A 15,008-nucleotide genomic window follows, 5' to 3' on the forward strand; every position below is an offset into this window, starting at 1 on the left:
AAGAAGAACTTGTCCGGCTGTTCTGTATCAATTCGCACCTCAACCAATTCCTCAACAGCCTTGTCTTCGGCCTTGGTGCCCACATCATCCAAGACTCCCTGGTCCTCCGGTCGCTCAATCATTTAAACGAATCCTTTGGCAGCCCGGCTCCCGTTGACCACCACGAAGCACTACTTGGACATGACCTAATCGCCCCAAATCTCCTCGATTGCCCCCATAGCCGAGGGGAATCTCATCACCTGGTGGTAGGTCGACGCTACGGCTTGCATAGCGTGAAGCCATCCCCTTCCAAGGATAAGGTTGTACGTCGAAGGCACTTGTAGCACCCAAAACTCCACTTGCTTGACCACGGATCCCGCTTTGACCGGCAGGATAATCTTTCCCAAGGGCCACTCTGGTTGCGAGTTAAATCCAACCAGTGGCGAAGTCGCCGGAGCCAAGTCCGTCTCACGGAGTTTGAGCTGCTTGAATGCATCATAATACATGATCTCGACCGAGCTTCCCTGATCGATCAAGATCCGTCTAACATCGAATTCTTTGACGTGTAGTGTTACTACCAGGGCATCGTTGTGCGGCGTCTGAATACGCTCTAGGTCCCTTGAGGTGAAACTAATCACGTCTTTTTCTTCTGTCTTCCCCCTTTTAATGGCAGGCTGTACCGACAAAACTTCCTGCATATGTTCTGCCTTTTTTATCATGCCCCGGAGTTCGCAAACACGCTCCAGTTCTAGGATGTCGTAGATGACATTAATGACCCCCTGTGGTGGTGCGTCTCGGTCATCCTGTCCCCTGGGATCGACCGAAGCCTGATTCGGCTTTACGCCGCCATCAATGTAAAGATCTAGATGCCCAGCCGCGACCAGCTCTTCTAAGTGTTGCCGCAAAGGAAAACAATCCTCTGTTCGGTGGCCCCTCTCACGGTGGAATGTGCAACGATACCGCGGATTGTAGCCCTTCTGTCCATCGCCCAACTTCGCAGGAAACCGGACATACTCCTCGTCTCAGATTTCACTAAATATGCGATAAATTAGAATCTTGAAGACCGTGGTGATGCCAGTCCTCACCTTCAATCTTCTGTCAGCATCCGCCACATCATCTCGGGCATAGTCATCCCGGTCGTTCCGACGTCCTCTACCCCGGTTTTTGCGATTCGAGCCACGGTCTGATTCCTCTGCTCGTTCGTTTGCGCGGCTGGACTCTTGCCCAACTGCATGCACCTTGCTTGCTGTTTTCCTGTCTGTTGCTACCGGTATTGCCTTCACGGTAGAAGCTGACGCGTCATCCTCTACTCAGATGTGCTCATTGATGCGCTGCATGAGCTGGCCCATGGAGGTCGGTTGGTGCATGGTCAGCGAGTCCCGCAATCTATGGCCGACCGGGAGACCACGCTTATATTGCGTGATTGCGAGGTTGACCAGGCAGTCCAAGATCTCGTTGAAGGTTTCCCAGTACCTTGAGTTGTACGCCTTCAATGTGTCGCACGGTTCCATCTTGACACTTAGCAAGTGATCGACTTCCTTTGGTGTTTTTGTGTTGGTTTTGAAGCGTGTAACAAACGCCTCGGCCAACTGTTGCCACCTTTGTATGCTCCCTTCCGGCAACCTCTCGAACCACTTTAAGCCCAGCTCGCCTAAACTTGACGGGAAGATTAGGCACATAAGTCCGTCATTTCGCCTATGTCCGGCCATAACCTGTCGGAAGTGGCTCACATGCATGTAAGGATCGGTTTTTCCGTCGTAGAGTGTGAACTTAGGCTGGTGGAAGCCTGCCGGAAGCGGTGTTGTTTCTATTTCCAGGGAGAAAGGGGTGGCGCTCAACCTGGCCAAGTCCGTATCTTCAAAGAGTGGCACTGCTTGGCGGGGTGGAGGCATTCCGACCTCCTCACTGGCATGAACCCCATAGGATAACCGCTGGAACGCCGGTATTCTCTGAGCTTCGCGCCAGCGAGCCCGCTCCTTTAAGATTGCCCGCAGATCCTCTGAATAAGCGGAGTAAGAGTACCTTGACGTCGTCTCCGGACGTGTGGGTTTGTAGGTGCTGTCTTGCACGCTAGACTTCTCTGCTCCCGCGTCGGAATCACCAACCTGGTAACTTCTAGTAATAGATATGGACTGAGTACATCGCTGACTCTGTCCGCCTGAACGGCGGGATGGGGTGCGCTCACTGTGGTCTCCCACTCCAGCTACACCTTTCCCTTTGACATGCCGCTTCAGATCCTCCATCTCCGCCGCCATTCGCCAGATGACAGCATCTTGGTCCCTCAACTTACTTTCCAATCGCCTGGCGTGTGAATCTCTCCTCCGCCGGTGGCCGTCTGGACTCCGCGAATGACCATGACTTCTTCCGCGCTTATCCCGCGCGTCTACTGACTGTCCTCTAGTGGGCGTCCCAAGTCCGCCATTGGATAGATGGCGGGAGGACCTTCTCTCCTTCGGGTGAACTCCGGGGTGGCTTCGTCTATGGCAGACAACGGAAACTCGTCGTTGTTTGCCATGGACGGCGATCAGATGAACCTGGAAGACAAGGTTTTGTCTGTCAAGCTTCCCACAGACGACGCCAATTGTATGGGGAGCAAATATTCCGGCAAGCCCGTACTCCTTTCTTCCAAGCTCCGTCTCTGTCCGATCACCTGCGAACCAATAAGGGTGAGCTACCCGGCGGTGTGTGGCCGGAAAAACCCTCCGACGATCAAGTTAGCACACACCTTAGGATAGAGAGAGAGAGAGAGAGAGAGAGAGGAGTGTTTGAGTGTAAGAATTTCCTTACAGAATGTTCGTGTGTCCGCGTACGGGAGGCGTCCACATGCATATATACCCTCTGCGCCCCATATCTATTCCCAGTCATCTCCTGACACGTGGCTCCGCTATCCCATCTGTCAGCATAAACCTTGCTGACCATCACCTAATCTCAACTGCCTGCCTTCACAGCTGGAGCTCGGCAGCCGAGCTGCTCTATCCACTGTCGTGCCGTGCTTCATACCCAAGCACTTCACTGGCTAAGCCCAAGGAGGACCGGACTAGGCTGCATCTCGGCAAAGCCTAGCCCGAGGCACCTCCTGTGGTCGGCCTTACTGCCGATCAAATGATTATCTCAGCTAACCACGCCTTTCCGGGCGCCGGTCATTCAGCTTGACTGGCTCCGCCTTTGCCTGATCAAGGAGCTCGGTCCAACCGAGCACTGCCTGCCGAGCAACTTCTTTATGGTCTAGTCGGCACATGCTTGGCCCAATTTCTGCCCGGCCCAATTCCTGGCAGCCCGTCAACGGGCAGATCGCTGATCATCTCGGCCCCATGCACCATTGGGCTCTTAACCTGCCCGGCCGTTACCTCGGCCCAATTCCAGACCATAAATCTCCCTCTCACCAGCGTACCAACGGGTCAAGAGGGAACCGAATCCCTCCTTCGACTATGGCCGCAATGGGAAAAGCAACGATATTCCTCGTGCCCATACGCTTGGCATCTACTTTCGCCAACGAAAGGGTAACGTCGTTGGGAATATTATTGTCCAGGCAGAACATAGCCATGGCCTCGAGGGTATCAACCAGAGAACGAAACTTCCCTATTTAACAAACCTAATGGGATAAATGAGAGACTCAGATAATAGAATATGAAACACAGACAGCGAGTGGGCCAAACAAGATGATTAAGACAAAAAGAGGCAAGAGAAGAAGAGTAACAAGAGGACTTACAGAGATTAGAACAGTGGTAGCAGAGCAAGATCAGCGGCGAAAGAAAAAATCTAAGTAGGGCACCAACGAGACTGGTTCAGAGGAACAGCAAAAGACCTTTCTCTCTCTTTGAAACTCTCTAGAGAAATGAAAAAGCAGATGAAGGGATTTGTATTGACAGCCAGAGCATTAATTGCACTAGTCGGCGCGCAGGATGCATGCAGAAATTGTGTGTCAAGATTGAACTGTCACCAAGGCCAAACTGAGGAAAACCGAAACGACGCGATGCTTGGGAAGCAGAACAATAGCTCCCCTCAAGGGGAACCTTAGCGCGAGCTAGGGGGCAAATGAAAGGGGCTAAATGTGAAATGGGTCAGGTCCAAGCCTTGGGCCGGTCCAATCCGCTGAAGTCCAAATCCAAGTGAGTTGGATGAGTATATGGGCAAACCAATTGAGCCCAACTTCACGATCAACAGTCCACCCCAGTCCTCAAGCACTTGGGCCCAACCCGCAGTGGAAAGGCTAGTCCAGCCGCGATGCTGGGCTGGGCCTAGCTGCGAGACTGAACCTATGGGCCGAGCAAAAAATGGGTCGAGCCCATACAAAGATATCCGAATGGATCAGTCCATCTCCATGAATGATCCTATAAAAGGCCGAGATAAGGCATAATGATGCCGAGCTGAAGAACATCAGTACCGAGCTGAGGAAATCTCGCAAGGAAACGTGGAAGCTGTGAATGTGTGCATGTGCAAGTTGCCACCTCAACTGGTCCCCTACACCTAGAATCACGGAAGTTGTTGAACCAAAGACATGTGGTTTGTTATCAGCATGACTACAATGAGTATTTGCATTTATTGGCAACTAACAGGTGGTCCCCCACCATGAGCAATGCCAAAAGGACACCTAGCAGCATCCAAGCTCCATTAACCCACCTTGAGAAGCAAGCAAGGAACACTATATATACAACATGAACTTCACATTGAAGGTAATTGAACAATTCCAAGTGCAACTATAAGCTCAACTCGATATTCATTCTCTCTTCGATCACTAATTCCCACACCGGAGGGGTTATTCGGCCAACCCTGGCCGGGCAGCTCTAACGGTGCTTCTTGTGGCAAGAACCTCAGTCCCTGGATAGTCCGACCGAGTGCGGATCCCCGATTTACTTTCATCTAGTGCGGAATCCGGTACACACAGTCGATTTCTTGTGCTTTATTCATGTCTCTTGTGGCATGGGAGTTAGGTTTTTGTGTGTTTCGGTCCGGTTGTCTGGCTAGATTCTACTCATGTCATGATATTTTCACGAAAAGAAGTTATTGATTAGTTGAAGAGTAATATTAGGTGGCGTTTCATACTCATTATAATTGATGAAAAAAGATTGACTCGTGATTTTGTATTAAATGATTGAAGAATATAAAAAGACATAAATACTGGCTTTAAATATGGTTAAATATGATTTTGTATTAAATATGGTTTCACCAATTAATCACTTTGCTTGGTTTAAGTGGCGTTTCATACTCATTATAATTGATGAAAAAAGATTGACTCGTGATTTTGTATTAAATGATTGAAAAATATAAAAAGACATAAATACTGGCTTTAAATATGGTTACATAATGCCCCAATACCAATTAATCACTTTGCTTGGTTTAAATTTTCTAAAAATATTTTTTAGAAAATTTTATTTTCTTATTTTTTGTATTTTTTATTTTTACTAAATTTTTTAAATATTTTAAGTAATTTTTTAATTTTCAGACACACCTAATATAAATACACTTAAAAGTATAATTTTTGTGAAAAAAAATCATTAAATAATTCACTAAATACAAAAAAATATAAAAATTCAATACATTTTTTTTGTATTTTTTTATATTTATTAATTTTTAAAAATATTTTTCACAAATATTTTATTTTTTAGACATATCTAAGTAAGATACATCTAAAAAGTAAAAAAAAAATACTTGAAATTTTAAAAATATTTACTAAAAATAAAAAATATTAAAAATAAAAAATTTAATTCAGAAAACCCAAATCAAACTCACTTAATAGTTTTTTCTTTGCAGAAGTTTTTTTTTTCTATTAAAAATAAAAAATAAAAAATTGTTTTCTCCACACGTGTTGATGAGGCTTTCTTTTGGTGAGAATTGAAGGAAATATCATAATGGCTTGCTGGACAATTCGCAACCACATATCCCTAACGATTGGATGTTCCACCCGAAGTTAATTATTTCCTTTGTTTTTTGAACGGAAAGCAACAATACCTTGAGAAACAATTTTTGTGAAGACGACATCATAATTTGTTTTGGAGAAATATTATGGTGTATATTTTTTAAAAAGTGTATTTTATATATATTTTATAATTAAAATATATATATATATATATAATTTTAATTTTTTAAATTATAACTTAAAAAAATGTCATAACTAAGGCCAAATTTGGCTAAACTAAAAAAGTGTACTTATTTCATCTTTTTATCTTTTTTGAGTCACATCAATCAACATTTCCTTTTTACTTTTTCTACACATAATACAAGAAAAGTCAAAAAATACACTTATTTAGTCTTTTCAAACTTGACCTAAATGTAACATGAAATATAATTAAAGGATTTATGAGTCATAACTAAATAATATCATAACTAAATATAAAAAAAATTGATCATAGTAAAAAAATAAATAAATAAATAACTAGAAGGGTATATATTGCACCCCTTTTAGAGATGTGTAAGTTAGAATTTCCCTTTGTTTTGTCATCAATGACATCAAAATTTGTTTTGTTTTGTTTTGTTTTTTCATCAATGGTATAATAACTTGTTTTGCATCATAATTTTTTTTGCCATTGTAATTTGCTTAGTTTGATTTTTTAAAAATTATTTTTAAATGAAATATCGTTGTTGTTTAGTGAATTTTTTTTCATATTTTAGTCACTTTTTTGTATTTTTTTTTTTGTTGCACCTAATATAAATGCATCTAAAATAAAATAAACTGACTAAAATATTTAAAAATTTTACTGAAAATAAATAAAAATTTGAATAAAAATATGTGTACGTTTTTGTATGGATTTTCATTTATTTTTAATGAATTTTGTTTTATATTTAGTTAGTTTTTTTTTTAAACTTTTTAGATGAATCTGATTTTAATGCATCAACAAAATAAAAAAATAATAATAATTAAAATATATATATAAAAAAAAATCAATAAAGACGAACAAAAACCGTTTAAAAATAAATTCACCAAACAACCTCTTTATTTTTAAATCAATCTCGGTCCGGCCCAATTGGTGGGCTGTTGACTAATTTAACAATAAAGCCCAGTTCGGCCTATTTGACGTAGTCATAAATTTTTTTTAAAAAAAATTGTATTAGACTATTTGAGGTAGAGTTTATTAAGTCAATCCTAAAAAAGTTAATTTGTTTGATTTATTTTTTTTATTTTTATAATGACTATTTAAAATTTCTAAAGTTGATTTTTTAGCAAAAAAGCATGCCAAATGAGCTAAAAAAATTAGGAAAAAAAAATGAGTTTTTTTAGCTAATAAGTTTACTTTTTATTCAATGCCAAAGGAAACCTTATGATATAATTTATGAGACAATTTTTTAATTTTTTTTAAATAAAATTTATTATCTGAAAGTTGTGAAAGAGTGATTTTAATTTCTATCTGATTTATTCAAAACAGATTCATTGTTAGGCCATAATTGAAGATTTTAGGATTATAAAAAACTATAAAATACACTACTGGACATTTTCATTGTGGACAGATTGTAGGACCTATAAATGGATTGTGTTTTAGAGTTTTTTTCGTTATTAAAAAAGTCCGAGCCCAACCCCAAGTCCAAACCCAAGCCTGTAGTTCAAAACTTGAAATTGACATTTTGCTTTCCTTCCAAATTTCAATTTCCATTCCAACCTGGTAAGAGAACCCCTCCCCAAATATTAACACCACCACGTAATCTGTTGTGTTTAGTGATTTTTCTATTCTATGGTTTATAAGAAAATCAAAACTAAAAAATACTATCAAATTTTGAGTAATATTATACATAATTCAATTTTTTATTACATTTTTTTTTTTTAATTCCTAAACGCAACATAATAGGATATTAATATTTGTAAATAGGATCCACTTACCTATATTTAAATAAGATCGAAAAAAATTACCATAATAAATGGGGTTGTATGTAATTTTTTTTTTTTTTTTTTTTTTTTTTTTTTTTTTGCCAAATGTAATTCTCAAAGCTCAAAAACACAACTTAGGAGTTAGTTGATTCAAAAGTTGAACTACGAAAAACATTTTAAAAAGGCATAACATTTTAAAAAGGCATAAGGGAGATGACGATCACTATCAAATTGGAAATTGGAGTACTAAAATTTATCTGCCAAGAGATATTCCTATGAGAAAGTAAGGCAGACATTTTCAAAACAAAAATATTTCATGCCCCCTTTTGCCCCCACCCCTTTGACCCCCTCTCTCTCTCATTGGTTACATTTTCTTTTTCTTTTTATCCTGCTTCTCCAATCACGACCCGCCACGTGTCTGTGGGGAGTGGTGATTGGAGGGGGTCTCTATCATGGCTCTTTTCAAAATAAAACTCATGGCCTCTATTAATCAAATAGATCATTAGTCATCCTCGAGTTGAACCTAAAATCTACCACACAATCTTAGCCTAGTGATCTTGAACCCATAATTTGCAACACAATCACTAGGTTGATTTTTAAAATTAGTCCAGTAGATTAATATTATAAAAATTTTAATTGATTGAATTTTAATAATTACTTGATTAAGGAATATAAAAAATATTTATCTTGAAAAAAATAGGGTCATCTAATTATAATACTAAATAAATGAATATTTTGAATATGAATCCTCCTATCCATAGCACAATAAGTAAAGAGAAGAGTTTAAGTTAATATTTATACTTCTGTATCTTTATTATCATATAAAATAAAATATTAGGACTTCTTAGGAATTAAAAGTTTCAATATATATATATATATATTTTTTTAAAAAAAATTTACAACACTCAATATACACACATCATTTTGTGATCAGATTGAAATTCAATTTATATAAATAAAATTTAAATTCTCACCATTTTTGCCAAGAATAGATTAAGATGGAGCAACACAAAAAATAAGCAGAAAACACACCATCAAATACCTTAACTAACTTAATGCAGTACACAACACATTCATTCATGTATAAAACATAGATCACATTCATACCCTCTTCTATAATGACATAAACAAAAACAAAACAACCAAACTAATTACATATATTATGATACCTTAGGCTTTATTTGTCATAACTTAAAAAAGATAAAAAAATCACTATCCTATTTAAGTTGCATCACCTCTCTACCACATCACTTCAAACCCAACCTATACCCAACTCATATTTCATAAAAAGTCAAAAATTACACTTATTTAAATCACCCCAAACCATTCCTTAGAACTCCACTATGATTTTCCCTGTAGCATGACCATCCATGATCTTAGCCCAAGCTTCTTCAGCCCTACTCACAGGATACTTTGAGTCTATCACTGTCTTAAGCTTCCCTTCCTTCACCAACTTCACAACATACTCAAGGTTCTCAACTGTGGGTACGCAAATGAGTGGCACAAGCTGCTTCTTAGAGAATGTGAGTTTCTTTAGTGCAAAAGTCATCATGGTACTCGGACTGGGAGTCAAATCAATTACCTTCCCATTTGTGCTCAGAATAGGCTCGAAAGTTGACCAAGGAAAGCCCCCGGCACAGTGGACAACAACGTCATATTTCTTGCCCGATGGGCTCTTCAGAACTTGCCCCTCTGGTGTTTTGTAGTCGATTACCTCATCGGCACCTAAGCTCTTCACAAAATCGAGGTTGCGAGCTCCACAAGTGGCCGTCACATGCGTGTTTCCAAGCTTTGCGAGTTGAACTGCGTAGTGACCGACACCGCCAGAGGCAGCCGTGATCAGAATATTTTTTTTCGGGTCTGTTCCGTCGGGCTTGACCCCTGCAGGTTGGGTAAGGGCAACATGAGCTGTAATAGCAGCGATAGGTAAGCCCGCGGCTTCTGCTGCTGATACCTCAGGTGGCCTTGGAACTGTCATTGTCTCGTTAGCCACGGCAAACTCAGCTAGTCCACCTCCACTCTGTGATTCAGTTCCATGAACAATCAGAAACAAAAATGGTGGGGATTAACCCCTTAAATCCTAAGGGATATTTTCATATCAAATCTTAGTTTTCTCTCTTTAGTATATTCAGTAGACCAAGACTAATAGGAGGAAGACAACGTCAAAATAATGAGAGATCATTTCAAAAAATAGGATCAATTAGAAGGAAATGTCACTTTAACGCCATCAACTTCAAAACCGTAAATTTAGACCCCTTAACTACAAAAAAACCATAAAATTACTCCCTTCTGGAGGGGTGAAAGTAACAGAATTTTATGGTTATATACAATTTTGAAGTTGAGTGGAACCCAAAGATTTTGGACCCATTTAGGTCCTCAAAGGTTTGCCATCCATATTACATCAAATGCATCTGGAAAACGTTTCTAAAATGTCCTTCAAGTTCTGCACTGAAGTATAATTCTCTTCTGGAAGGCAAAGTGTTTTCAGAGGAAAACACGCGAGCCAGAAAACTCTATGCCCAACAAGGAGAAAAATCTAGATAACCAAGAAACAAGAGAAATTTTAGAAACCTCATGGTTAAAGCATAAAGATGGTGAGAAAAATAAAAAGAAAACTGTTAAGAACCTTAGGCTCATAAGGCAATTGCCCAATAAGACTCGGGCCTTGTTTTTGTGGTAAGTACATGATGTTAAAGTTCAAAAGCTTCAAGGCAAACCACCTCACCCTGAGGTGAGCCTCAAAAATGACTTATGAGATGACAGTAGTATTTATTTAATGATGATATGATCTCCTCATGAAACAAGTGATCCTGCAAAGCATTTTAACTACAAGTTTGACTATGTAACTTTGTCCAATTGTGAAGAGACACAGTAAATACAAAATAAAAAGTTGAACACAACATGGCATAAATGACACTTACAGAAAGACCAAGATAGGATACAACTTTGTCACCAGCTTTAAATTTTGTGACTCCAGTTCCAACCTCCACTACTTCTCCAGCTATGTCAGTTGCTGCACCAACCATAAGAGGGGAAAAAATTAGCCTAGAAAGTAATCTTCAATTCTTCTAAGGTTTACATTATAAATACCTAGACTGTAAATAATACTTAGCATGAGGCTTGAGGTATTAAGGTACATAAAATGCAAGAAAACTCCTTTAGATATAAGACACATAGTGGTCAAGTAAACACTGTTAAATCAGGAAAAAAGGAAAGTTTCAAATCCATATAGAATTAAATGAATCATGAGTCATTCACAAATGACATGGGTATTAAACAAAAGAGAATTTTCATATTATTTGTGAACTACTGAATTTGTAACAATTCTAGAATTTTTTGTTATTTCATTCCAGTTACAAACTCCATTGCATTTCCACATTTATTTCTTTCTAGAAATTTCCCCCAACTGCGGTGATGCCAAGAGGACAAGCATGTCGTGAATCAGAAATCATGTGGAACACACAAATATTCTGAGGAAAATATCTGTTACAATAGTTTAATAGAGTTTATTCAAATGTTAGCCAGAAAATAATGCATAGGTCAATTTAAACTCACCTCCCTACTTAGGAACATTATGTCAATTTAACTACACTAACAATCAAGGGCATACAAATGTTTCTCCTCTACCAATGGTTGCTCAGGACTTGTTTAGTAACAGGCTATTTTAGTAACTTTTAGACTTTTTGGCTAAAATATGAGATAAAAAAAACTAGTATGTTTGAAATGACTTTTTGGTTTTTTACAAAAAAGATGTGCAAAAAGTACAAAGAAAAAAAATCTTTAACTTTTTGGTATAAGTTATAGGCTTTTTGAATTTTTTAGTAACTTTTTAACTTTTAGGCTAAAACTGTTACATGCCAAACAAGGCCTCAGATTATATAAAAGTTTTTATTGATAAGAGCCAAGTTTGTATAAAATATTGTTGGACCTTTCTAATTTAAAGATATATTCAAATAAAATCATGCCACATCCAGGTTCTAGAGCAGTGAGGACACAATGAAGAAATTGGATTCTCCATGACAAACATGCCCTTATATTGACCATATTAACCAAGAATTAATGCCACAATGAGGGTCTATTTGAGGGGAAAAAAGCATTCTAATAACATAGAGGAACAAACTCTTTGATTTGTAAGAGTGAAGGACAAAAAGCATCAGATACAACAAACTAAACAGATATCCAGCTTTAAAATTGCGACAAGACATAGTTCAGCTAGGAAAACAAAAGATAGGTAGAAAAACATACAAGGTCATAAAAGAAAAGGTACTTAAGAAATAATTGAGTTGTAAATTTAGACTAGACATCAATGAAGTTACCAGGTGTGAAAGGAAGTTTGCGAGGAATAAGAATAGGACGCATGAGGCCTTTCTGAATTTTCAGATCAACTGGATTTAAGCTTGCTGCTTCCATTTTTATTAAAATCTCACCCTTTTTCAGAGCAGGAACAGGAATTTCGACATGCTGCAAGATGCATCGAACGCAACTTAAAACCAATTGAAATGGTGTAATATCAATTTTAGCAGAAATCCCAATATACACATATACTCAACCAAATTGTACCAATGAAATTCAAAAAACACTAATTCATAGATGATCGAACAGCAGTGTATTAATTTCACATTGTATGTCTTCATTCAGTGAGAATAAGCCCCACAGGTGGTAGTTAATACAACACAGAAAGAGAGAACATAAGTCAGGTTGGTTTGGTTTGGTTTTCTTTTCGAGCAAGGATCCTCTAGAATTTTTTTTCCCTAAAGTTTCCTAGAGTGGTGTGTTGTATGGTTGAGATTTAATGACAAGTCACATCAATTTTTTAGCATTAAATCTCACCCATACAACACACCACTTTAGGAAACTTTAGGAAAAAAAAACTCTAGAGGATCCTTGGTGTTTCTTTTCAGTCTGATTTGCTTTTTGGGGTTGTAAAAAATATAGAAATTAATTTGATAAAAATAAAGATAAATTTTTTTTTTTTTTATATTTATAAATTTGATTCATAAGATATCATAATTATTTTTCCGATGTCTGCTCAATCTAATTAACCCGTTGGTTAGATATTTTTAAATTTTAAAAATTGTTTTGGCCCCAAGAAATATAAGAATAAGACCATAAAATATTTCTTGTTTTTTTCATCACATTAGATTTTAGATTTTTTTTTATTCAGAAAATTAATCCTGGAAACGAAACCAAATCAACGGCATTTGATCCCCACAACAACCAGACAAACAAAAAAAAATCCCGAAATAGAAATTCGTCGATTATACAACACAAATAAAATATCTACAGTCAATTGTATATAGCCCACCTCATCTTCGAAATTTGTTGAATTGAATAATTACATGAAAAATATTAAAAAGTCAGATTTAGAAAGGCGAGAAGAGTCAAAACGAAACAAAAAGGAAAGGAAAACAAAACAAAACATATGCAGTTGAGTTACCTTCAAACTAGCAACTCCTCCGCCAAAAGAGTCATACTGAACCGCATTCATGAGCTTCCTTGCCATTTTTATTCACAAATCACAAATTCTGAAGATTTCCTCAGAGATAGCAAAATTATATACCACTCTAGAGAGAGAGAGAGAGAGAGAGAGAGAGAGAGAGGCAACAAAGAAGAAAAATCAAGCAGCGGAAATGTGAGTACAAAGCAGAGACAGGGTCTGAGATATATTAGTAGTTTGGAGAATTTTGGTTTGGTGTTGTTTGCTAAGGTTGTGCGTGGTACGGGTCGGTGCGATTTAAGAGAAAAATAAAAATCGTATGGTGGGTGACGGATTGATAAAAGTGTCATTAGAATTTGTTATTTTTTTTTATCAAAAACCGACAGTTCGGTTGGCAAATAATGGCGGATTTGCCTTGGCTGTTCGGGCGGATTGGCGGTTTATAAAAAATATAATTCAAATTACAAAACTTAAATTAAAGAGTAAAAAAAAGACGAGAGATGCCGTAATGTTAAGCATCTTGCGAAGCTTTTTTCTGATACAGCAAGTGTAGCAACAATATGATAATATCAACGACTATGCCATCAGTTTATTACAAGCATCTGTGAAAGCTACAATGATCAAATACAATACATAAAATTAATAGCATTCAGGGTTTATAATATATTGAAAATGTTTACTGTTAAAAAGTATTTAAATTGAAAAGTGAGCTGATGAAAGTTTGCAACATGGGCAGAAAAAAAAAAAAAAGATTGAAAAGTAAATTGGAATCCAACTTTATTTTGGATTACTGACATCTTGAATTCCCCTCGAGCAATAATGTAATACTATATTCTAAGGTATAAAACAACAAGCAAACTTAAGTAAAAAAGAATTTTTAGAATCTTATAAAGCATGATTTAATAGCGGTGCGGGTCGGTGCGGTTTGAAAGAAAAATAGAAACCGGCGGATTGATAAAAGTGTCACTAGAATTTGACATTTTTCTTACCAAAAACCGACGGTTCGATTGGCAAATAATAACAAATTTGCCTTGGCGGTGTGGTTCAGTACGGTTTCGACGGTTTCGACGGTTTCGGCGGTATTATGCACACCAGTAGGGATGAGGCATATAAGTGTACTAGCGTATGTCTGTGTGAGTGAAGGTAAGGTGTAAATAATATTAGGAATAATTATAATCTCTATGTTGTTTGAATTTATTTTTTTAATTTGATAAATCTCAAATTTATAATAAAATTTTGAAGTTTTTACAAAAAAAATTTCGAAAATTTGTTTTTGCTTATATAATAAATAGCTAGATAGATAAATGTGCTTAGCATATATACAATTTCTATGGGTATACATAGTATTACATACAATACTTATTTTGCTTATATAATTATATAAAAATTGTATGTATGCCCGTAATGTCCTAATGTATTATGGGCATACATACATTGTACGAAAATGTGTAAAATATATTAAACAAAAAGGAGAAAATAAAAAAAAAATTAAAAAACAGAGAGAAAAATATAAACGGAAGAAAATTAAAAAATAAAAAGAAAAGAAAAAGGAATGCGGGATCATGGGATCATGGAAGGAGGGGTGTGAGAAATTGAAAAAGTAAGAGAGAAAGAGAAGCAGAAAAATAGAAAGTGTATATGTAGAATATTTTTTGAAAAATATATCTCAGTCATTATTTTATAATTTGAATAGCTTTGAACTATTCAAATATCCTAATAGGACAAAAATATGTTGAAGATTTAAAAACCGTCCGACCTTATTAAAATATGATGAAGATTCATATGAGATCTAAA

At 37.2% G+C, this 15,008-nt stretch overlaps 1 protein-coding gene across 2 annotated transcripts; it reads right to left on the reverse strand.

Annotated features, from left to right (window-relative positions):
- Positions 1 to 8,825: 8,825 nt before the first annotated feature.
- On the reverse strand, positions 8,826 to 13,479 carry LOC114265985 (chloroplast envelope quinone oxidoreductase homolog). Of its 2 annotated transcripts, none has more exons than XM_028206862.2 (4): positions 13,215 to 13,479; positions 12,094 to 12,238; positions 10,699 to 10,790; positions 8,826 to 9,797 (listed from the first exon to the last, which is right to left on the reverse strand). In XM_028206862.2, the coding sequence occupies exons 1-4, from the start codon at positions 13,278 to 13,280 to the stop codon at positions 9,108 to 9,110; spliced, it is 993 nt and encodes a 330-aa protein (XP_028062663.1). In that variant the 5' UTR covers positions 13,281 to 13,479; the 3' UTR covers positions 8,826 to 9,107. The 2 variants fall into 2 exon arrangements, with proteins under 2 accessions (XP_028062663.1, XP_028062665.1); XM_028206864.2 differs by lacking the exon at positions 13,215 to 13,479 and adding an exon at positions 12,338 to 12,499.
- Between the last annotated feature and the right edge of the window lie 1,529 nt (positions 13,480 to 15,008).

The sequence above is a fragment of the Camellia sinensis genome, chromosome 14 (genome assembly GCF_055761805.1).
Source record: "Camellia sinensis isolate YWXY chromosome 14, ASM5576180v1, whole genome shotgun sequence".
NCBI classification, from domain to species: domain Eukaryota; kingdom Viridiplantae; phylum Streptophyta; class Magnoliopsida; order Ericales; family Theaceae; genus Camellia; species Camellia sinensis.